This window comes from Aulonocara stuartgranti (genome assembly GCF_965226115.1).
Source record: "Aulonocara stuartgranti genome assembly, chromosome: 22".
NCBI classification, from domain to species: domain Eukaryota; kingdom Metazoa; phylum Chordata; class Actinopteri; order Cichliformes; family Cichlidae; genus Aulonocara; species Aulonocara stuartgranti.
In genome coordinates, this window is record NC_138957.1 from 14,193,642 (window position 1) to 14,218,539 (window position 24,898).

Here is a 24,898-nt window from a genome sequence, read left to right on the forward strand (position 1 = left end):
GGAGAAGAAGATCGAAGTGAACGGGCAGAACAGGTAGTGGTTAACAGGTCAGAAAGGTAAGGAGGAGCGAGGTTATGAATGGCCTTGAAGGTGAGCAGAATAAGTCTGAATATTATCCGGAATTTCACAGGGAGCCAGTGAAGTTCCTGAAGAACAGGGGTGATGTGCTGGTAAGAGGGGTTCTGGTGATAATGTGAGCAGCAGTGTTCTGAACCAGTTGAAGCTTATGGAGGGATTTTTGGGGGAGACCATGCAGAAGAGAATTGCAGTAGTCAATACGGGAGGTAACAAGACTGTGGACAAGAATGGACGTACACTGGGTGGAAAGAGAAGGAAGCAATCTGTTAATGTTACGTAGATGGAAGTAGGCAGAACGGGTGAGATTATTGATGTGAGATTTATAGGAAAGTGAACCGTCTAGGATGACACCAAGGCTCTTAACCTGCGGAGAAGGGAAAACTGTGGAGTTATCGATGGTGAGTGAGAAATGGTTCGCCTTCAAAAGGTTGGATTTGGCGCCAATAAGGAGGATCTTAGTTTTAAAATTAGAGGTAAACCAGGATTTTAACTCGGATAGACACTCTGAAAGGGAGGGAGGTGGGAGGGAGGACTTAGGTTTGCAAGAGAGATATAACTGGGTGTCATCAGCAAAACAGTGAAACTGAAGATCAAATTTGCGGAAAATGGTACCTAGAGGGAGGATGTATATTATGAAGAGAAGAGGGCCTAAAACTGAGCCTTGAGGTACACCAGAGGTGACGGGGAAGAGACGAGAGCGGAATGATCTTAGTTGAATAAACTGGGAACGGTCGAGGCGATATGATTGAAATCAGGCGAGGGGCGTGTCAGAGATGCCGAGAGAGGAAAGTCTGCTTAGAAGTACAGAGTGAGAAATGGTGTCGAAGGCTGAACTCAGATCTAAAAGGACGAGAATGGTGAGAAGACCAGAGTCAGCTCCGATTAGAAGATCGTTAGTGACTTTAAGTAAAGCAGTTTCTGTACTGTGACATGAGCGAAAACCAGATTGAAATCTCTCGTAGATATTATTATTAACCAGGTATAAATGAAGTTGAGCTGCAACCACTTTTTTGAGTATCTTAGAAATGAAGGGTAAATTTATGAACTTGAGTGACATTGGATTCTTAACCCGGAGGGTTTAATATAATGCTGCCCCACCCTTTGCATCTATAATAACTGCAGCTCTACTAGGCAGGCTTTTCACCAGTTTTAGGAGTGTTAATGGGAATTTTTGACCATTCTTCCAAAAACACATTTGTGAGGTCACACACTGATGTTGGATGAAAAGGCCTGGCTTATAGTGTGTGCTTTAATTCATCCCAAAGGTGTTCTGTCAGGTTGAGGTCAGGACTCTGTGCAGGACAGTCAAGTTCTTCCACACCAAACTCCATCATTCATGTCTTTATGGTATTTGCAGTCATGGTGCGCAGTCATGTTGTATCCATTTCATGTTCCCATCTTTGTGAACTGTTCCCACAAAGATGGCAACATGAAATTGTCCAAAGTGTCTTGGTATGATGAAGTGTTAAGAGTTCCTTTCACTAGAACTAAAGGGCTGAGTCCAACTCCTGTAAAAAACAAAAACAAAAAACCTCCACCAAACTTTACACTTGGCAATCAAACAACCACCAAACCCAGACTTAACCAGTGTCAGCGTGCTTTACTCCTCTGCGTCCATCATGGTATTGCGCTTCGTGATGTAAGGCATTGCAGCTGCTCAGCCATGGAAACCCATTCCATGAATCTCTCTACGTGCTGTTCTTGAGCTCTAGCACTTGACTGTGCATAAAGTTGGTGACCTCTGAGCACCAAGCACCTCTGCATCCACTGACCCCGCTCTATGATTTTATTTGGAATACTACTTCATACCTGAGTTGCTGTCGTTCCCAATCACTTCCACCAACAGTGTATTGTGGAATATTTAGTAGTGAGGAAATTTAATGACTGGACTTGTTACACATCCTATGATGGTACCACACAGGAATTAGCTGAGCTCCTGAGAGGGACACATTCTTTCAAAATTGGAACACCTGAATTTAATGATTTGAATGGGTGAGTGACTATTACTATAGTCTATTTTTGTCATACATTTTTGTAATAAATAGATGGCAACCATTTGACCCGGTAATGTGTGTCCACTACTTCAATGTTCCACTGACATTGTTTCCATGTTATTTAAACTCATTATACAGTAAAAGAAAGCTTGTTTCTGTGACATAAGATTATAGATTGCCAGTTATCATCCACATGTGTCATCTGCCAGTTAACTGACTGCTGTCTCCATCCATTCACTTTTTAATGAGCGCTGCAGGGCTCAGCGTTATCGGACTGTTCAACTTTTATGTAGCAAGATGGAGACGAGAGCTTTGCACTGTGGGTTGTAGGAACTGTGTAAAATTGTATATGTTTTTACTATTTGGGCAAAGTCCAAATGTAATTTACAGCTATGTTTATAGATGTTATTTCAAATGTTTCATTTTTCAAAGCAAATCACAGCGGTGAAAGAGTATGATTTACATTTATCAGCTAAATCTCTCACAAATAAACATTATGAAATATGGTTGTTGAAAGAAGCAGGCAAAGCCTGAAGATACCGCAAAGGGCAGAGGCTGATATTATTGCTGTTCTTTATGGCGTTGTTTTATGAACAATGGTAAAACTTTAAAGAATAGGTTATCTTTCGCTCTGCGCACATTACAGATATCACAAACACCAAATCCAAGTTGACAAAGCAGTCAGTGTGAAATGAAATACAGAAGCATTCAAGACATTTTTTTTTTTTGGGGGGGGGGGTTCTTGGTTTCTCTGATCTCCTTTTTATTATCTATCTATCTATCTATCTATCTATCTATCTATCTATCTATCTATCTATCTATCTATCTATCTATCTATCTATCTCGTGTTGTAATAAGATAATCATGTTGCAAGTTAAATATTGCGTTATGTATGGTATCATAGGAAACAGCAATATTTACATTGTAATGACAGGCTGAGAGATACTCATATCAAACAGTGATAACAGGAGACAAGAGACTAAGTAATATAAAGACCAGTTTATATTAGTCATCCAAGTTATTGTTATAGATTCCACAGTGCTTCTTAACCAAGTGTAACACATTTTATAAACTTTACAATAGCCGTGCAGATAATGTTCATAGATTGATTGATTTACACACCACTTATTAATCAATTAGTAAATAAGATTCATTATTATTCTATTGTTAAGCAGTAAAAAAAAAAAGTACAAAATAAACAAAAATTAATTTATCCTTTATTAATGATGGCTGTTATAAAGTGTCACCAAATTATCTTACATCAAATACACAACAAAAGTTTTCATTGCTTCATCTTTTAGCCACAGCAGATCATCTACCTCCATCTCACCCTATGCCTAGCACACTAATGCTCCTTTTCTGTGCCCACGAACATCCTCTGTGGTCTTCCTGTTTTCCTCCCGCCTTGCAGCTCCCTCTTCCACATCCTTGTTTGATATATCCACCGTCCCTCCTCCTCTGTCCAAACTATTTCAGCCTCGCCTCTTTTAACTTTATCTCTAAACTGCTCAACCTGAGCTGTCTCTCTGATGTACTCACTTTCTATCCATCCTTAAAAGTAAGTTTTGTTATAACATTTCTAAAGTTTCATCATTTATTAGGGGTTGCATAACTGGTTTTTAAACTGCATAAAGTGATGTGTTATTTCTTCTTTTTTTTCTTTTGTCTGTAGCCAAGCTCATACTCTGTCTCCTTCCTCTCACAGCTGAACAATCCTTATTAAAATATAGCCCGAGTACCTTTGTGAATAGTTCCGGTTCGTGGATTTCCTCACTCAGGAATTCACAGTCATTTGCGGTGAGTCTGAATATATGTCCCCAGGCGATTGCTAAAGCACCCCTCCAAAATGTCCACAAGCTGAAATCACCGAAAGCCTTCTTTGAGTGTCTTCCCAAAAATACACATTTTCTTGGATATTGTATATTTCTGTTTAACGGTGATGACATTCACTTCACAATCCGGTGGCAAGTACATGCCAACATCATCAGAAATTAGCTGGGCGAACCATCATGGTTGTCATGGTAGCGATCACATTTGGACCCTTCCAGTAGTACCACTTAATACTATTGTAGCGAACCACGCTGGAGGAGGCAGGGTAATATATGCCGTTCAGGTTGGACGGACCACAAGCGTCAAACCACCATCCTGCAGAAAAGGAAGTGTGGCAAAAAGTTCAAGGTAAAAGTCAGAATTAATTGAATGCAAGCTCATGAAATGTAACACCCAAATGTACAGCTGTAAGTCAGCAGTAACTTTATACTGGCGCAGAAGGGAAATGAAATGCACTTCAGGACATTTACAAGGGAGTGGATATCGTTTTTTTTTTTTCTTTACAAGACGGGTTATGAGGAGAGACAGATTGAGATGATGTGGGTTGAGCGACAGCAGGTGACTGATGCAACGTTACCTCCTGACGCGAGCTGCGCACACTTGCAGGTGCAGCGGTCATTGTCTCTGTCCTTGGTGCTGAACTGGCTTCCAGCGTGGGAGAGGCTGCTGGTTCGTCCAGCTGTGCCGCTGAAGCCCTCGGCATGAAGGCTAGAGAGGAAAAAAAAATGAATATAGAAATTCAGCAAAAAAGCTCAGCTGCAGGCGCTCCTATTCATTATTTAAAGCCATGTTGGGCAACTTGTTGGATGCTGCAAATGACAGTGAGTGGAAACTGCCCCCAAACTGGCTGAAGCTCAGTATCTCTAAAGTAATCCAATCGTGTTCTGCTAAACTGAACACGGCACAGTTGTGTTTACTAACCCAGTTTGTCTGTATTTCAATAATACCACAGGATACCAACAGGATGAGGTTGACGAATTGGCTTCTTACTGTTCACTTTTCCTTTGTCGAACTTTGATTCTTCACAGCTTCTGGCAATATCTGACTTTACAATTTGGTTTTAGTAAACCGCTTCCTAAAGAGGGCACAATCCGATGTTCCTCTCTTTCACCGTTCCTTCTTCTTATTAAGAAACTCTGTAAGAGGGGTGTATTTTTGGATGAAAGCCCGTCGAGCTCATCATTAAATTCAAATAAAATTTGTCAATTTATTATTTTACAAAGATAAAACAAAAAGAAACAGATGAATAGAAATATGTAAAGTTATATACCACAATATAATATCATATCCTTTTTATCATATGTACAGTACGACTCCAGCATTCCTATTGTTACCCCATTGTTGTCTCAACATCAGTATAAAAAGTAACCTAAAGAAGTTCTCATTATTTTTCTTCCATGCTGTGCTTTGTGAAGCAGCGGCGCCTGTAAGAAATCTCTATCCAACTTAAATTGATTCGCTCAATTATTTTCATACACCAGCCCGGCAATTGGGTGTGTGTGCGTTTCTGCGTCTGATTCCGCATCTGTGTGTGAGAGTGTGTGTGTGCGCGCACATCACGACTGCTTTAAAGAGAGCAGACAAGGTCAGTCTCGCTGTTTGGCATCTCCTCTGCCCTGTCATTTTGTCTAGTTAGTGACACACTCTCCCCTGAGTTATGTGACCCCCCTCTCCTCCTCCCATGTAGCCTGGGGCACGCTGTCTGTGAGGACTAAGTGAAGAATCCTCCTCTTGAATTTGTAAGTTCACCGCAGGGCAGGACAACACATCGTGAGACGAAGGGGGGGTGAAGGAGATAATGGTGCTGGTGCTGGGGGGCAGGAAAAAAGCTAGAACAGCACAGAGTTCATTAACAGAATTTCAATCAAATTTAATTACTTTTTTTTTGTTCCCCAACAATACTCATCTTAAATTTTATATTGTGAGGTATAGTGGTGCAACAATACAGAGAGAACCCAACTGATCCGTGAGCAGAACCAGGTTAAGCCGTCTGTCACGACCAGTCAAGATGTGGGGAAAGGTTCAGCCATGCATGAGGATGGGTTTTTTCATGCTAATTCAATGATGTGATGCAAATTAGGACCAATCAAATTAGTCAGAATGGCAACAGCAAGCTTACAGAATATGCTACTGGAAAGAGTGGCCTACAGAAGGTGTCAGCTCCTCCAGCACCCCCGAAAAACATTTGCATTAGCCATGACTTCCAGATGTGTTTTATTTTTTCTCTTTTCCCTCAGCTATTATACCAATACCACAGACCACAGGCTAACCCTTTTCAAGGTGACTGTCTTTTATATTGTTATTGTATGGCTTAATGACAGAGATACAGTTACGCTAAAAGAATGTCGACTACTTTCCCTGCTATAAGTGCAGCTATTCTTGGCTTCCTCGAAGGGAAAGGTGGTCTGTCATATCGATGATTAATGTATGAATCTTGTTACTGAGTTTTAGGTGAAGACCTTGATGCAGCTCTGGGGAGTGCACCGAATGCACCGAGGATGAGAACTGCTCTGGCTGACGAGCTGCATAGCACCACAGTTCCAGCTGGGGAGTTGCAATAAAAAAAACAACCCAGCTTCTTCGGGGTGCTAGCTGAATCTGATGCACATTGAACTGGTTAGACAGAACGTGGTTATATGCACTCAGGTGCTTCAACTCACACAGTGTAGCCTACAGCTAAATGTTGAAAGGCTGCGTTTCATCACGCTAATTATGGGGATGAAACTCAGGCAAATGCAATTTTGCTGCCCTATTAGGCGTCTTGGAAGCATACCTCCACATGTGATTATGATTTGTCATCTCTCAGAGCATCAATCTCCATAAACGTTCCCCAAACAAGGGCAAATTCCTGTGAATTTCTATCTAATCTAACCTCATATTACATTTCTGTCTGTTTTAGAAGCTACATGGCTTCGGCATTCTCACACCTCACCCCACCCCGACTCCCCCACACACACACATAATCTTGTTAGTGATTGCTGGGTTACCAAAGGGCTTTGTGTGAGTTGTCAGTTTCTGGCTGCGAGCAGGTATTGCTTAGTGTTCCTGTTATACTCTAGTGGATGTGGCTTTGGGGATTTTCAGGGGGAAACAGCAGGTGCATTGATGGGAAAAGAAAAATAGAGGCAAACTAAAAGTGCCCGCTTGCCCTCCACTTGGCTCATCATTTTGAATGACATTCTTTTAGAAACAGTCCAATTGCTGCCTCCACTTCAGCGGTCGCAGATTTAAAAAAAAAACCCAGAAAAATGAAAACATAGAGACGAATTTTAACCGTTGATAACGGCTTCTAATCCGAGAGTCCCGCGCCCGCATCAAAGGTGACAGCTGAAGAGGTGTCACTGTACCGCCATTATAGTGTTCACAACAGACAGCTCTTAATATAGCACTTACACTGACTTCTGAAATAAAACACCTTCATTAAGAGCCGATTCATGTCATGTTTCTGAGAAAGTGGGAAAAAGAAATAATTAAATTTTCGATCAGAGTGTGGGTGTTTTAAGTGGGCATGTTGTCAAGTCTTGCCCAATCATGTACTAATTACCAAGTCATTCAATAAGACAAGAAAAGCATTGCTGCAAGCTAAAGAAACACAAGTTACAGTTCATGCTTTTTGGTTACCTGTAGTTTTTGTCCTCTCCGTCTATGTAGAAGTGGTCATAATGCGAATAGGCTTCATTCCCCTCTCTGTCTCTTAGCTGGACATGCAGACTGTAATCCTGGGAGCTGGTCAGCTCGTGGATGATATCATTCCCCAGCCAGTGTTCCCCAGACGACTCTCCAAAACCCTGGATTAGACACAAAGAAAAAGACACAATAGAAAAAAGAAAATATCCTAACAAGGGGGGGATGCTTTTATCAGCAGCCTGCCAAGTATGTTCAGAGTTAATATGAAAATGGACCTCAATTTAAGAAGTGAAACATATCATTCTGATGGGCTAAGACTGAATAAAGGAAGTGAAATACTCAACTCCCAAAGCTAAAGACCGGTCAGCTGACATGTTAATTTACTTCAAAATCCCAAAGCACAAAATCTCCACAAGCAAATGTAAAATACAAATTAAAATAACAGTTGGCTTTGTGAGTTTGTAGGCTGTTTGTTTGAACTTTAGACCTGGACAATAACAATATTTTTAGTATTATTGATAAACAGCAATAAATTATACAAAACCTTCACACACAAACACACTCCACTGCCTAAAATATAACACTGGTTGGTAGTTCGATCCCTGGCTGCTTCGCAGTCTACATGCTAAATGATACTTGATACTAAACCCTGACTTTCTCCTGATGTGTTCATTATGGGAGTGTGTCAATATAGATAAAAAGAACTAAGGCACAGGTGAGCGTGTGTGTGTCTGTGTGTGTGAATGAGACAGGTATAAAGTGCTTTAAGTGCTCGAGGACAGTTGGAAAGCGATATATAAGAATCAGCCCTACTCTCTATAGCATTAACAATTTAGCATTAGCTAACTGCACTTCATTTCCCAGCACTGTACAATGTAGAAGTTGTGCAACAGTTAGCAATGGCAAAAAGTGAATAATAGCTGGAATTCATAAATAATGCAGACTGATATCAGCTACCTCACACTGAGATCTCTAAGAACAAGAAAACCATCATACAAAAAGTCAAATAATGATGTCTGTGCCCATAAACGAAGTTAAAATAAACAGATCTAGGCTTGATCATAAAGTAAGACAGCACATTAACCACTTAAACAAAAAAAAACAATCCAAAAAATACAAACAAACTCTGTCTACACTGACCCAAACTGATATAAACACACATGAATCAGTCTAACACGGCCAGTTTGTCCAGTGAAGATTCGGGTAGTACTACCAAAATCAAGTGACCTCCAGAAACATCAAGGCGACATTGCTCATTACAAACGTTACTTTTAAATCTGATGGTTACAGTAATTTTAGTATTCACTGTACTGTATAAACTATAGTCAGTTATTTTGCTTTTCTAAATAGCAATTGCCTTTTCCTTAAATCCTCAGTGGCACAATTAAGCCCAAGGAAAGCAAAGAAGAAGATGCCCCAAGCAGATATGGAGGCAATCTTTCATGGATAAACTGAAAGCTGCTGACCCAATCGCCAAAATAACTTTCAGAGAGCACAGGATGTGATGTGGAGACAAACTGTCTAAGTCCTATATTCCATAAGGAGTAAAGAGGATTAAACAAAAGTAAGGAAATAGTGAGCGATAGTGCTAAGAAGAAATAATACAAATAATAGTCTGTAACTGAGCACAAACTGCTAAATATGGGGGAATGAAATGGCTTGCAGAAAAGCCCAGTTTTGTCAGATACCATCTGTGTGTCACCATGAGAAAACACCGAGCGTGGGTCTGTCGTGCTACATCTGCCATGCGATTCTGAGCCATCTCCTGTTGGGCTTCAGCCCAAAATGGGAGCACTTCAGAAGTGAGGCATTTGGTCTGCACAGGTAATTTCTTTTTTATTGACCACTGTTCAATGTTCAATGCAGTTCCTGTGTCTGACTTGCAAAAAAACCCCAAACAAACACACACACACACCGAGGACTGTTTCGAGGAGGTGGAAACAGCTCGGTGCAACTCGGCCAGGTCCATTGAATTCCCAGGGTCAGCGCTTGGCACATCCCGTCCTTTCGTGACACATCGGTCTCACTTTTGTGGTGCTACATAACTGACTGGGTTATGCTACACGACTGGCTTTAAAAAAAAATGTTTATGTCTTAAATATAAGTTACCTTGTTTCCCTGTCAAACTTGCTTTTTGCTGTATTTTTTTTTTTTTTTGTTCAAATAAAGAGCTGTGGAACATTTATTATCTTTCCAGCACATCTGGGTGCAAAATTCGATGAACTCTGAGACAACCTCTTTGAGAATACTGTGTGTGGACCAGGGCAAGTGAAGCATTATGGTTCATACGTTATCTGGCATCTACAGGGGCCCCTGTCCTCCCACGCCACAGCTGGAGCCAAATATTTATCATCCACTTGTAAAAATATTGTCCTTCAATAGTTTTTAAGGCGTTTTTTGTTCCCCTCTTTCTCCCACTCTCTCTGTTTGCAGTCACACTCCGCTATGCATTTAATTTCCAAACCGAGCAATGACAATTGATTTCTTGGCATAGGTAAAAGAAAAATTGCTCTTCCATTCAGTCAAAAATCCCAAATTTGTTTTGTCTGTAAAAGCTTTACAAGCACTGGCTTTTTTTTTTTTTGTTGTGCAACACTTTGTAAATGGAATCAGAAAAAAAGAGCATTATTTAAATTCCAAGCAAAATGAAAGCCAAAGGTGCTAAAACATGCTCGATTCCCAGCCAAAGCGCTGGAGCAACTTCACAGTCTCTCAAGCGCAATTGTATTGTATCCAGTTTGTTTTAGGGTGGTCTTTGCATTTGGAAATTCGGTTTCTTTCATCAACGCACTCATATCCCTGCACAGGAAGGCTTAGGGGAATCTGAGGATGGATGCAAATAATAGTGCTGCGTGACACGTGAGCGTGTGTGTGTTTGTGCATTTTTGTTTATGTGGATGTGTGGGAGTATGGCTGGGACAGGGAGTGAGAGCAGGTGCAATAACATGGGGGGGCTGTGGAGAACATAAGGGCGGCCAAATACAACAAGCGCAGGTCACCCGGGATCACAGGCGAGCTGCTTTCCCTCACCTCTCTGTGTCAAAGCACCCGTGGAAAGTTATTGAAACCTCCTGTCCAGTCCTGCAATACTGATACCATAAGACCTGAGCTTAAAAGTGGCCCTGCCATCTGGCTGGGGAACCCACCGTTTTGTAATCCCTCCACCCACGATGGAAGTCGACGGAACCGTTTCTTCTGTGCTGAATCACCGTCCAACCCCCGCCTCTGGTCTTCATATCACAAAACACCTGCAAATAGAAAACAGCTAAAACAAGCTATTATTCATTAGGGGTGAGTGTCTACAAGAAGTACATCTGAAGCTGTCTTTAAAGAAGACCTGTTCTTGGTAGTCCAAGAACCACCACATTAAGTCCCCTTCAAGTTTGTGCGTGCATCAATACGTTTTTATCCAACTAAAGAAGCATCAGAGCAACTGCAGCTGATACAGAACATAGAGCATTTGCCACAGTGATTGTTCTCTATTCAGAAGAGGCAAAACATTCATTTGGACTCCTGCTTCAAGCCACCTGGTGAATGCCGATCCTGTATTCCCCACCATCTGCTGTGAGGGCTCTCTGGCTTTTTATCAGCTAACTGCTTGGCTTTGTTAACCAGCTTGTCACTGATTGTTGGTTGGCATTAAGTTGGTGCAGAGCAGATCCATTGGAGATGTTTTTTTTCAAATGGCATTAAGACTGAATGAAAAGAAAGAAGTCTGATGCTGTAAATTCGAAACAATCAACTAAAAGAGTCTAAAATGCAGGAAGTCCTGCAGCAGATTTACTTTGCAAATAAGTATTTAATTTAATGACATACAAAAAGTATTTATTTTATATTCAAAAATGAAAAAAAAATGTTCTAAAACATCTCAATAGTCTATGAAGTATCATACAAATGATACAAATGATGAACATATGTCAGACATTGAGTATTCCCTATGTTTCCCATTTTAAACCATCTGAGACTGACGTCTAATCTTTCCTGAGTCTATGTATCCTTAAAGAGGGATTAATCTGAAAATGTCACTTCTTAAGGAACCAAAGCTGTCTACACTAAGTGAAGAATTGACATGAAGAAATAAAACACACCGCAGCCTTTCTGTTATTTAAAGCATGCCTCGGAAACCTCGGGAACTCTGCGTCTAAGGTTGTCACAATGATACAACCCAGGTGGGAAAGAAAAAACTTCACCTCACCATGTTCTCTTATCCCTTGTGTAGCAGCTGAGGACGAGGCTTCTGCGTTTCTGGTTACACAGTCTGCTTTCTTTCTTGCTTGGCCGCAGGTTTTTCCATGGATTTTTGGACAAACTAATATGAATTCATTTTACTTGTTTGTCTCGTGACAGATCTTGAAATCTAAACTTGTCCAGGGACTTACTTTAGATATCTGAGGTATTTAATTGGACCTCTTCCAGCCTCCTTCAGGTGTGCTAAATGAATTTCTCCCATGGGTGGTAAGATTAGATACTTCAGTGATTCATTTTAATTGAACGCTTGTACTCACCATACCTCAAAGCAGTGTTGGACTAGTGTTCTTTGGCACTATGTTTGAATATCTATAAAATGTTGTCTCCTCAAATTATAAATGTTGTCAGCGACAGTTGTGTTTCAGAAACAATCTTACACTCTGGAATGTGGATACAACCAATAGTTGCTTGAATGTCTTCAACCAACCAAACCTCAATTCAGTTTTATTTATATAGCACCAAATTACAACAAGAGTGGCCACAATGTGCTGTATATCATAACAACTCAGAAAGCCTCAGCAATCAGGGAACTCTCTTTGAGCAAGCACTTGGTAACCGTGGGAAGGAAAAAAAACTCCCCGTTAACAGGAAGAAAGCTCCCAAAGAACCAGGCTCAGGGAGGGGCAGATCAGTTGAGGGAGAACTGGTCACGGCATATAAGCATCCACAATGCAGGTTAATTTTTTTTAGTAAGAAATTAAAGTGTTCAGATGGTTCCGAGAATTTCATTTACCCTGAAATACACAGCAGACCAGCAGTGTTGTGTGATTATACTCTGGCACATTAGGCCAATGTTCTGACCTTAAAGGCATCACACCGAATACAAAAACAGGGTCTTGAAATAGAATTCTCAATTTAAGTCATTTCCCAAATGTGGTTGTTACTCTGATTTAGACCAGATTCATATTTAATACTCCAAATAGGCTTGTTATTGGCCAAGAAAGGCATGCCAGGGCCAAATCCATTACAATAAAGCACTGGAAGCTCAAGGGTCATTAGGATTTTCAAGAAAAAAAAAAAATGACTTTATGGTCAATGTGATAAAGGGACTTTCTACGAATGGAGTTCTCAAAAACATACAGAAAAGAGACACAAAAAAGGAAGAAAAGAAGAAAAAAACAGACCCTTAACTATGTGGTTTTGTAATCATTATCATCATTCACAGAGCCTAATGGATGGCCCGCTAAATCTGCCTCATATAACCAGTTTATGCATTAAACATGTATTCTTGTATTCCTTTTGTCTGTAGAGAAAGCTGGCTTTCGGCTTTGAAAATAGGGCAATTTGTATGTGCCCCACTTTTATGCAGCCACCCAGCTTGCCAGCCACATTGCAACTTGAATTAGATGGCGTAGATTGAAAGCAGCAATGATTTCACGAGTACTAACTTGTATCAGTGGAAATGTACACTGGCCCCAGTTGGCAGGAAACACATGGCACCAGTGCCTAACACCTGGCTGCCTTGCCCACAGGAAATAAAGAGGAAGAACAGGGGGTGGGGGAGGAGGGCAGAGGCAGTAGGAGTTGGTGCCAACAGCTAACTAGACTGAAAATAATGAATAAAACAACACTGCTTCAGCCTGTCTTTTTTGCCCTGTGAGGCTTTGAGAGTTAAGATCCCCAGAATGCTAGATGTGACTCAGAATATGAATAGCCTGCTGGTGGATGTCATGGTTGACTTACCAAGGGCTAGTTACTTGAGATCAGTAGAGGTACCTCTTAGGCTTTTCTGACTTTGCATTCTGCAGTGCACTCTCGCTCACCATAAAGCCTGCAGGGCATAATGCTCCTGTTGCTTATTATTTTAGCTCTCTGTAACACAGCATGACATCTCCATCACCTCTACACCAAATCCCTAGTATATTACCATGACATCAGACTAGTTTTGTTTTTTCTCCCTGTATTTATTGCAGCTCAAAATAATGACTCTGGGTTGGGGAAAAAAACTATAAAATTAATCCAAGTTAAAATAACTCTAGTGTTAAATTGTGTGAGACACACAGACCAAAAGAAAGTTTCATGTCAGAGTCGGTTAGGTGATATTTGCAAGAAAAGGCCAGTGGCCTTTAAAGTCTTACTACCTTGACAGTCTGTGTGGAGTTGTGGAGGCGTATGCTATATATTCCACTTTCTTTCACTCCAGATCGCAGGATCTCTGCACAGTCCCTGAAACTAAGCGGCTCCTCCTTGGGCATATTGGAGATTTCTGAAGAAACATGCAAACATGTGTTTACAGATGGCAACCTTACGGGTTTTGCACACAAATCCCAACCCCATATGTGAGTTCTCTCGAAGCTTTACACTCTGCTTTAAGCCTTTTGTGTCTGCAGTGTAAGCATGTACATATATAGCATGTCTCAGATGTTAATTACAAGCTGCCTTTGGCTATATTTGTTTAGAAATTGATATTTATAGTGCCATTTGCACAGTAAACTTACTAAGGCTTACCATTGCAGTGATTGGCCACAGCGAGCAGCTGCTGCACAGTATCTGTGAGCATGGCCTGCTGTCTCTGTAGTAAGGTGCTGTTAAGAGAAGAGCTGCCCAGTTCGTGCTGAAGCTGACTGACCAGTTGGCTCTGCCTCTCGAGAAGCTCTTGAAGCTGCTGCTTCTCGCTCTGCAGACCTTTTAGCTCCCTCCCATACCGACCCTCCAAGGTTAAGAGCCTTTGTTCCAGAAAACTGTCAAAGCAAAGAAAGAGAAAGTGAATTTTTCTACTTTATAGAGCATTCTTGAAAAGAGAGGAAAAAATTAATGAAAAATACATCTGAAGCAGCACTAACACCATTGTTAAATGCATATTGTTTGGAGGATGAAGATTAAAAGCGTGTGTGTGTGTGTGTGGGGGGGGGGTGCAGAATCCATCCATTCAGCATTTACCTTTCACAGTGGAGACTGCACAAACTTGCACATTTATACAAGGATGACTAATAGACATCAGCTCCACAGTCTCATTGGGCTAACATCATATAAACACCTGTACCACAGCAGCACTCGCAGATGGCCTGCATGCTAAGCTGCTCGATCATAGCAATGAGGTAACAACCTGATTGCGTGTGTGTGTGTGTGCGTGTGTGTGTGTGCGCGCGCGCGCCACACAAGTGGCACACCCCCACGTCCAAACGAGCACCATAAATCCCTGCAGCTTGATCTTTATGGCTTTGACTAATGAGTCTGCAGCAGTTATTTATTGAAACAATCCAGCCACCTAGATTGAACAAGCTACTTCTGAGCTCCGTGAACACGCAGATGGATCTTCAATCTCCCACTTTAGGCAGCAGCTCAGTATGTGGCCGGGAAAGAAAGCTGGATCAATCGAAACCACTTTTTTTTTCTTTTCACTCACTTCCATTTTATTTTTTTGCTTTGTGGGAAAACACTCGATGAGAAATTGTTCTCCATTATGGGCGCTTTGCTTCAATCACAGTGCAAAGCATGGCATAAAGGCAGCACAGCAATGTTTCAATGATTGTGTAAGTTGACGGAACATTTCTTGTGCGACCTGGGCAATTATACTGTTCTGGTTATGATATTCTGCTATTTACTATTATTATTCTAAAATATACACTGGTACTAGTCTTGCTGCAGTGTGCTGTACTTCCTGCCAATACTAGTTCACATATAATGCCTATGAAAGCAAACATGCCTCTCTGCCCCTTCTTAGCTTGGCAGCAGTTCAAAAACTGGCCCCATGCCCTTAATGCTCAGCAGCAGTAGCCTCATCCAACTAGTGGAGCCCTTATTTCCCTTTCATTCCACAGCTGCCTCTCCGCAAATCTGCTATTACATTTCTAATTTCATGCACCCTGTCATGGAGTTTACCCTTGTCAAGACGGATTCATTTATCTACACGTCCGATCTGCGTCACCGTCTTGAAAGATGAGGGCCGAAGGGCAGAACGGGGGGTCGAGCGGGGCCAGATGTGTAACAGATGCTAGAACGCTGGAGGACTGTGTTCTCTGTTGGTCACACTTGGTAGAGATGGATGGAATGATAAACAAGCGGATAGAAAGAAAGAAAGAAAACTGGCTCCCTTTCAATCCACCCAGAGCCCAGCCCTTAACCTCCTGGCCTTTACTTGACCCTGTGTTCCTAGAGAGAAGAAAGGGAAACCCCTCCTAACTGCACTGCCCATTTACTAGCAAACACACACAAACACACACGCTTATACAATGCGCATTATGTCTAATTGCCCTCTAGTTCACAATTGATGAGCTCATTCAACATATTTCTTTGCAGTTGCAGTATGGGAAGGGCCAGTTTATGCATGTGCATATACAGTGCATTAATCTCTGCGGGGCTTTTATAGTCTCCCTTTCAAAATACCCATGAAGTGGCCTTTTCCTGAGAAAGCATTCTTTTTCAAAGGAGTATTTGCTTTTTTATGTTTCATCTTATTTCATTAGCAAAGGAAAAACCGATGAGGAAAATAGCACGAACCAAGTCTTACAGACAGATTTTTAAAAAATCAAAGAAAAACTCATTATCGCACGTAGAGTTTTAGGGAGGGTTTTACTGATGAAGCATTTTCAAGTGCTCTAAAATGTGCTCTAATGTCTTTTGAGAAGTGTGTGTGTGTATGTGTTCTCACCTGTTTTTATCACTGAGGCGAGAGATCTCTTGAGTCTGCAGAAGTATATGTTTCTCCAGCCGGTTAGTGAAGAGTGAGTACTCAAGTAGCTGAATCTCCAGGCGGCTTGTCTGGTTTAACACCTATAGATTGATAAAAAAACAATAAGCAAGAAAAAAAATCTATCACACATTAAAGAAGATTGAATGAGAACGGTGAGAGATGTGGAGTGGAAAAATAAAGGGCGCTCGCCGGGAATTCATAAAAAGGACCCTTGGGGATAAACTGTCCATCACAAAGCTCGTGAAATTGCCTTCTTTGATCTTATAATCAAAACTTAAGCAAGGATGATCTCATGTGCACCTGTGACATGTTTTGAAGTCGCGGTTAAAACAAAAACTTGAACAAAGCTGCTCGGATTATTTGCACAGGTTGCAAATTTTATATAAGCTTTGATAAGAGAGAAAGAAAGCAACGGGACCAAAAACAGCCTGGTCTGTAATAACAAAATCTGTGGCATAATTGAAGACACATCTGTGTTGTGCTACCAAGCTTTGTGTTTTAATTGGCTTGTTGTCAGACGCAAAGCTCGACTCACTGTGTCAATCAAGCTGTTTTAGAGCATTTCCCGCCACCTTTGGGCATGGCTTCTCAGCGGGTTACATCTGATTTACATTTAATTAGCTGTTCACCGAGCGTTTCCCAAGTGACATCATTTGTTTTTGCATGGGTGTGGCCCCCACAGTTTTTCATTTGGACTGGCTGCAAATAGGTTCGCTCTGGTCTTTGCTGATAGGCTTACCTGGGTCTCAACATCTGTCAGTTTACGAGTCTGCTCTGCTGATTGGCTGAGGAGGTTGGTTCCCATCTCGAGCATGGCAGCTGTCTGGGTGTGTACCGCAGTTCTCTTTATTTCCTCCACCCCGGAGCGCACATTCTCGTTGATGAAGTTCTCCAGCTGTGGGGAGAACAGGCTGATAATTTTCTCATTCTGTGTTGGTAATAATCAGATTTTATCCATGCACTGCATATGAAGGATGGAGGTGGCCACCATGAAGTCACCCATTAGTTTGTGGAAATTGTGAAGCCTCAGTATTAGCATTTTAATTTTATGGAGTCAGAACCACCACATTTAGACCAGAGGGAGTCGAGTGCTAAGTTGTGAGCAAAGTGATTGGAAACGACAGAGGTGAAGACTCTCAGACAGTAGTTGACTACCAGCTACAGCTGCCTTTGTTGGCAGCTGTGGTCAGTAAATAGCATAGGAAGCTGTGTGTATGGCACATCGGTCAATCAACAGTCACAACACTTAATGTAGGCCTTGCAAAAATCCAATCCATGCAGTTGCGAACAATAATCCTCAGATCACTAGTAGCCTGAAAAGGCTCCTGAATAATAATAAGAAAGACTTTAAACGTGGGGACGGGAAGGAACTGAGGAGAGTTCAGGGGGACCTAACAGTGAAGCTGAGGAAATGCAAGGATTCCTACAGGAGGAAGCTGGAGGTTAAAGTTGAGCAGAATGAGAAGAATGAAAAACAAATCACTGGTTTTAAGGTGACAGACAGACAACCAGTGAGCAACCTGGAGAGGGCAAATGAGGTAAACCTTTTTACCTCATTTGCAGGTTTAGTTCACAGCCCTCCACACACACTCACTACCTTTACTGATTTTTTTTTCCTTTCTCCTCTTCTTCCCCTTCCTCCCCCTACTTAACTAAGCCTCCTCCTGGTGCTTGCCTTGTGTCTGTGATCCTAACGCCATTTATGACGCCATTTTGAAGAAGGAGTAGATAGCAAACATCCTGTCTGGTTCCTGCACCAGAGACGTCAACACTATCAGAGCATAAAGACTATCGAGCAGTTGCTCTCATATTGTATGCAACAGAAGTACTGGAGAGACTAGTTTTGGTCCTATTGAAAATGCATGGAATAACTTCTCTTGGCCTTCCACAGTTACATACAGAACAAATCTAAATACAATCATCCACATACTGCAGAGGGTTTACTCCCATCTAAATAGTAAGAAGGATCACTTCTGCTGCTGTCTCCATTCCTGTTCATCTTGTACACCTCAGACTTTCAGTACAACTCTAAGTCATTAAGAGCAGGAGGAGGAGTGCAGGACACTAGTGGATGACTTTGTTGAGAGATTTGGAAGAAATCTTTCACTTCTTTGTGTTATTAATAGTAGAGAGATAATGATCGACCGCATAAGGAAATAGATAGCTGTACGGCCCTGGGGCAGGATCTGTGTTCAGATGAGCACTGTATTTACTGCCAGGCTGTAAAAGGTTATTTTAGTGGCTAAAGTTGAGCATTTTAACACAAAGGTCTATGAGGGCTTACTGATTTACTTGAAGCTGGCCTCAAATGGCCACTAGGGGAACTGCAGTTTTTTGACAATTCATTTTTCAGCCCCAAGGGATTGCTGCTTGATTTTAGCAGGCAATGTGCTTTATGTATTCACTAGGACATTGATGCAGTATGAAAGACTGAACCTTGAAGTCGTGTGCCCTTTTTTTTTTACCTCAATCTTTTCAGACACTGTGATGGAGTCACAGAATTTAGTATCCCCGGGGCATTTGCAGTGTATTTCCACTCATCTATCCATCCATCTACAGGTTTACCTCAGGCCAATCACCTAACATTCATAAAATGATGGAATATATAGGCATTTCAGTGGGTATGCAGAAAGAGAAGCGAAAGCATATACTGGGAGTTTGACATCAAGATATTCATGAGCAGGACTTCAGAGATAGTCACCTAAACTCTGTAATCAATCACAAGCACCGAGAGAGAAGCATTGGCTAAAACCCATCATATGTTACACCGGGAGTAAAAATAGGATGACATCCATCTTGTTCCAATAAATAGATTTTCTTATTAATGTGGTCTGTTTGAGAAAACGGCATCAGGAAGTCCAATTTCACTTTTTCTACTGTGAATGATACAGTTTTGTTTGACGTTTAACGGGCAATGGCCTGTGCCTTTTGCAATAAAGCAGAGTAGAATATCGAACTCGAGAACATTAATATTTATGATTTTTCTGGGGAGAAAAGATCAGACTGTACTCATTAAACCACACAAGTGGAAAATTAAGTCTCTGAGGAGAAAGCACTCAAAATTATCCAGCTAATGAGTGGCTATCCACAAAAATCGAAGGAAATTCAAACCAGACAATTGTTTGTTTGGTGGTTTATTTGTTTGCTTGTTTGTTTCTTCGCCTAAAAAAATATGTGGAGGAATGGGGTCATTATAATTCTTTCTATTAAGTTTAAAAAATACTAACTTAAGTGGGATAATAAAGATGAATCTGCACTCAAACTGTTTGCTTGCTAGTAATCTTTCTCTTTGTCTCTTGAACTTTCCCATTCTTTTAAAGTGTCTCCCTTCAATCTTTCTCTGTAAATCCCTCCCTCATATTTTACTATTTTAGGACAACTGAGACTGCGGGGGGGGGAGGGAAATCCGTTCATAATGAAGGTTATGAAGAGATTACCAAGCGGATTAAAGCAGACTCCAAAGAAGAACCAAAGATCCCTGCATCGTAATCAGCCTTATGCATTCAGGGCTGCTATCGGCCTGCCTGTCCAAAGTGTTCCTATTACATCCTTTCTTCCAGAGCTCAATTCAGAAGTCTTGATGTACTCCATCCCCCTTCTGCCAAATGCTCGCTCGCTGTTGCTGTCGCTCGCTGCACTATGCAGCCAGATAAATTGCTTTTGGGATGTAACATAATTCCGTTTTATTGTGTATATACGAAAGAGAGAAGGGATCGGTGCTGAGAAAATCATAGGACTTCCCTGATATCTTAATTACTGAGCAAATGGACGCGCTTGTTCTTGGTTACAATTGCAGAAGGGAGGGGAAACATGTGTGCACGTTGTTTTGGCAAATGACCATGATAGACGGAGGCGCAACAGGATGGGTACGACTGCGAGAATGGAAATAGTGATTTGACAGTGCAAAAGCAGAAATCTAGAGAAACTTCTGTGTGAAACTTTTGTGACTTGCTCTTTAATCATACAGATTTTTTCTGCCACCACCTCTATGCAATGGAAGAGACAGAGAGTCTGTTTAAGCTGTGCAGTGTACAAAAAACTCTAGATGCATTTCACACTGCGACCTGTTTTCACAGCAGCAAAGTCTGTTAAAAGATTTGCCTCTGGTTGACACCATGTTCTGTAGGTTGAACAGGGCAACGACAAAGAATATAAATCAATGTGGCTGCTGATTTTGTTTTTCACCTGGGGTTGGCAGTTCCTGCTTGTCAGGAAAAAAACAGACACACCCACCTGATGAATCCAGACTTTTTGATTTTTCATCATGTTATTCACATCTTAGTAGTTAATAGATGGACTGGCAGCAATGTTAAACAGCATTAGTTCAACTGAGGTCCCAGCAGATCTGTTTATCTCCAGCTGCGGGACAACTCCAAGCCACTTTGCAACCCACCTCTACATCAGCTCCACCCTTCATCCTGTGTTTCGCTTAACCTGTGGTGTATCTGTTGTCACTGATATCTGCATTATTATCTGCTGCAGGGTGATGTTCATCTCTCCATCTTATGCTCGTATTTATGTTTTTCTAATGATGGGTCTGGTACCAAGAACAGAAGCATGCTACCAGATGTTAGCTAATGCAATATTTTTTTAGGGATAGGTATATTTTTAGAAAGTCCAAAAATGCATCCCAGTAACTTCGGAGATACCCTGAATTGTCCTTTAACACCATGACAACACTAACCTTTGTAGTTTTGACTGCAATGTCTGGATCTATTACTGGATAAATCGGACAGCTGGGGTCCTGACATTACAATTTAGCTCAAAGCACCAACACAGCCAGTAGCATGAGGGCAGAATTTTATTCTTGTCTCGGTGTCACTTTATTTATTGCTGTGAGGACTGCCAAGACACCCACAGACTGTGGTAAAGAAAAAGAAAAACTCAACTAAACAAAACTGCAGCATAAGTGAAACTGTGTCTTTGTAATTGAGATGAGCACTTAAGATTTAATAATTCAGCAGTCAGAATCAGACCACTTACGAAGGAAAAATGTGTGTAAGTCTATGAAAGTTAATGGAGCCCAATCGAGTGATGTAAGTAATGTGGTAGAAATACTTTGGTTTAATGAAATATTGAGCAGCCAAAATATCAGGTCACCAGTGGTCAGCTAGCTACCTTGATCTGTGCAATATTTCTGCATTAGCATAATAACCACAGCCTCTGAAACATACTAAGAAAAGCAGTCAAGCCCTCAGGGCAGCAGAGAGCAAAAGGGACACGATGGGGGTGATGTTGGGGGTTGTTCCAAAAGAAAACAAACACCAGTTTCTTCTTGGAAACACCAGGAGGAATCTGGAGCATTAATACAGTCCTGTTGGACTTCACTCAGAGTTTACTCTGTGGAACATGGTGGATTAGTATGTGTGTGTGTGTGCTCCTAAATCTGTATGCGTGGGTGTGTGTTTTCTTTCATAGGGTTTTGGTAGAAAGCTCACAGTAAGGGTCGTAGCATCCCAGGGGAGCTTTGAGGGAGATCGTAGGTTTCACAGAAACACCGACACACACTCATACATGTGCCTGAAGCTCTTCCAGATCCATACCACCACGTTCCTCCAAAACCTGCAGAATGCAGATAGGCTTAATGAGCCTCACAAGGTGCTGAAAAAGCTTTGCCATCTGGGGTCAAAGTTCAGCGTACCCTTGTGCAATTGAAAAGAAAGGTCTCTCTAGAGTAATGCTGTGTTTTTGTTGAAATCCCACCTACAGTTTGATCATTTATGCATCAGTTTAGTCTGCTGGGGGTTACTTGTTGAAATGTTGGATCGTTTAGTTTCATTCCAGACGTTATGTGGAGGATGTTGGCAACGGAGCGCGATTTGTGTCAGCAGAGGCTTTTCTGTACATGTTGTGGGACTGTTTTACTGCTTTTTGTTTATAGCCGCTTATATCACATCTCTGGTGGAGAAAGTGGAAAGTTAGAGTCCAAGATGAGTCCAAGATGAGAGCAGCATGTGAAGATTTAAATTCTACAGTTCAGCTCGAGCTTTGTAAACGATATGCGTGAGGACAAAGTGTTTTTTTCTTCCTTTTTCCATATTTCAAACACACACGTATATATTTATAATATGACCCCACGAGATGCTTCCTATGGAAGGCGTGACTCCAGTTCATAGATGGAGTATCACGCAGAGCGAATACACAGGGGTATATCAGTGTGTGCTTTTATGTGTGTGTTTCGATTCCATTTCAGGTGAACGTGAGCAGAATGGGAGAAGGTTTTGAGAGCTCATGATCGATGAGACACATTCATCACATCAGAGGTGCGGATAGAAATGACAAAGTTGGATGGAAAAGAATTGTCAGGAGGGAAAGGAAAGAATTAAAAATGAGTGTATATGGTGGGAAGGGTGAAGTGACAGCAACGGAGGAAACATTTTGGCATTCACAAAACCACATTTTCATATCCTCAGATATGTGTTTGCACTCAGTCGGCCAGTCTAAACACCCAACACAAATTCTTATAATCAAACTGGGGATTAACCCATACCATAAATATACTGGCGGAGATGGAGACGAGAATAGACAGATGGGTGGAGAGGGGTGACCTGTCAGTCACTCAGTCAGTCTGTCCAAAACAATGGCCCAACACTGATTCCCTGCCCAGATAACCTTAGGAATGGAAACTCCACTGTGAAGCCATTTTACATTACATCATTTCATTTTACTCAGTCATAATCTGAGTCAACCGGAGCTACAAAGGCTAACAATCCAATGAGGACAAAATGTGTCCAACACCATCTTACTGAGAAAGGATGATACTGTTTTTATGTACACTGGGTTTGGTACAGAGAGCATTTGAGTTGACTTTGGCTCATAAATCCACTAAAACATGAGTCAAGAGTAGAAGTTTTGTATACTTGTTGCTCGTGGGGGCGAAAACACTCATTTAGAAGGTTTAACCATGTGAGACATATTTGGCATGATATTATAAAACTTTTTTTTTATCCATTCTTCTTCCACTTGCATGCAACAGGGAGTTCTGACATCCCAGTGGTCTTAAATTCAGACACACACTCATACACTAGGTATTGTCATGGAGCCAGATATCCATACAGCAAGCATCCAGGAAATCCCAGCTAAGCAGTGAACTTATCAATAATGAGGGCTTGTCAACAGATGTTATCGGATGGAGCACTCTGTGGACATCCGGTGCTTCTACAGCATTTAGTTTGAAGATCTGCGAGCTGAAAGCGACATTGCAAAAAAAGACAAGAAGAACACGGTATGGCAGGAGGAAGTGGTCGCCTTAGTCAACAGTTCAGAAACCTTACCTTCTGCAGCCACTGAGTGTTATTCTCCATGGCACTCTCCAGACTCTGCAGCTTCCTCTCTTGCCAGGAAGGCCTCTCCTTTTGGGCCTTGCTCTCCTTGGTTTGGCTTGTATCGGGCTCGGCCTCAGGTGGGGAGTCCCTTTGCAGGATATTTGTGACCTGGAAGTCCTTTAAGGGATGGCAGTGTTCCACCTCAGGGAGGATGAAAGTGTAGCTGCAGGGGCCGTGCTGCACACGGTGCTGCTGGCGCTCTGAGGCAATCGCGATGGCCAGCACATAGGCCAGGTAGGTGAAGGTCAGGGCCAGCAGGCGGCCCATGTCAGGGTCAAGAGAGGTAAAGGGATGGGAGAAGAGAGATGGAAGAAGGTTCCACCACACCTGGGAGAACTGGCAAGGGAGTGAGATCAATTTCTCCTTTTGCCCTTTCTATATTTTTCTGTCCCTGAATGCTCTGCCTCTGTCTTCTTCCTGTATTCTCAGTCCAACTCCTGCTGCTCCAGCCTCTGTTTTATCACTTTCACTTGTCCTCTTTTGGCTGATCCTCCACTTTGCTGCTGCATCCAGAAGTCTTTCTCCAGTCCAGTTCGTAGTCCAGCTGTTCTTTGTGAGGGGTGGATACAAAAACACACACACACAGGAAAAAAGGCAATTGTTTCCTATTGTAACTCCAACACCCGGCCAGCCAGCACATGCAGCTCAGCCCAGGAAGCCAACAGCAGACTTCCCTCCCACCGTTTATCTCTCTTTTGAAAAGTTGCTTTCCTCACTGCCGTCTACTCAAGCTCCTGGAGTCCATACATTGGTCTGGATGAGAGAGGGGAGAGGAGTGAAGAGAGGCCTGCTTCAGGATGTTGGCTGAAGCGGTAAAGCTCTTAAAGCAGTAGAGAGAGAGAGCTGTGTACCTCACCACACACACCTCTTGAGCACATAATCAGTCAACCACCCTTCCCTCTTTTACTTTCTCCCTCCCTCTTGCGCTACTCCTGTTTGCAGGGGGGTTAGAAGAGGAAGCTGCAAAAATTACACACAGCTCACCACAAGAGCCAAAAACTAGGAACTCTCTTTGAAAACCTTTTGCTCCTTCTCATTCTCTCTTTCCTTCTCTCCACTTCCTGTGTCTTTTTAATTTAAAACCGTTTTACTGGCATGTCAATTATTATTTGGTAAAGAACATGTTTACCTGAAACGATACAAAAAAACTGACTATGTCAAAT

General features: G+C 41.8%; 1 protein-coding gene across 1 annotated transcript; it reads right to left on the minus strand.

Moving 5' to 3' along the window:
- Positions 1-3,062: 3,062 nt before the first annotated feature.
- On the minus strand, positions 3,063-24,645 carry angpt2b (angiopoietin 2b). Its single transcript, XM_082521394.1, has 9 exons — positions 23,685-24,645; positions 17,150-17,305; positions 16,369-16,490; positions 14,226-14,458; positions 13,859-13,983; positions 10,676-10,777; positions 7,524-7,690; positions 4,480-4,610; positions 3,063-4,217 (listed from the first exon to the last, which is right to left on the minus strand). The coding sequence occupies exons 1-9, from the start codon at positions 24,000-24,002 to the stop codon at positions 4,057-4,059; spliced, it is 1,515 nt and encodes a 504-aa protein (XP_082377520.1). The 5' UTR covers positions 24,003-24,645; the 3' UTR covers positions 3,063-4,056.
- Between the last annotated feature and the right edge of the window lie 253 nt (positions 24,646-24,898).

Coding starts and splice junctions, on each gene's coding strand:
- angpt2b (XM_082521394.1), bottom strand. CDS start 24,002: ATGGGCCGCCTGCTGGCCCTGACCTTCACCTACCTGGCCTATGTGCTG. Junction 14,459..16,368: donor CGCCTCAGTGATAAAAACAG/GTGAGAACACAT, acceptor TTGCTTTGACAG/TTTTCTGGAACAAAGGCTCT. Junction 10,778..13,858: donor ACTCCACACAGACTGTCAAG/GTAGTAAGACTT, acceptor TTCTATTTGCAG/GTGTTTTGTGATATGAAGAC.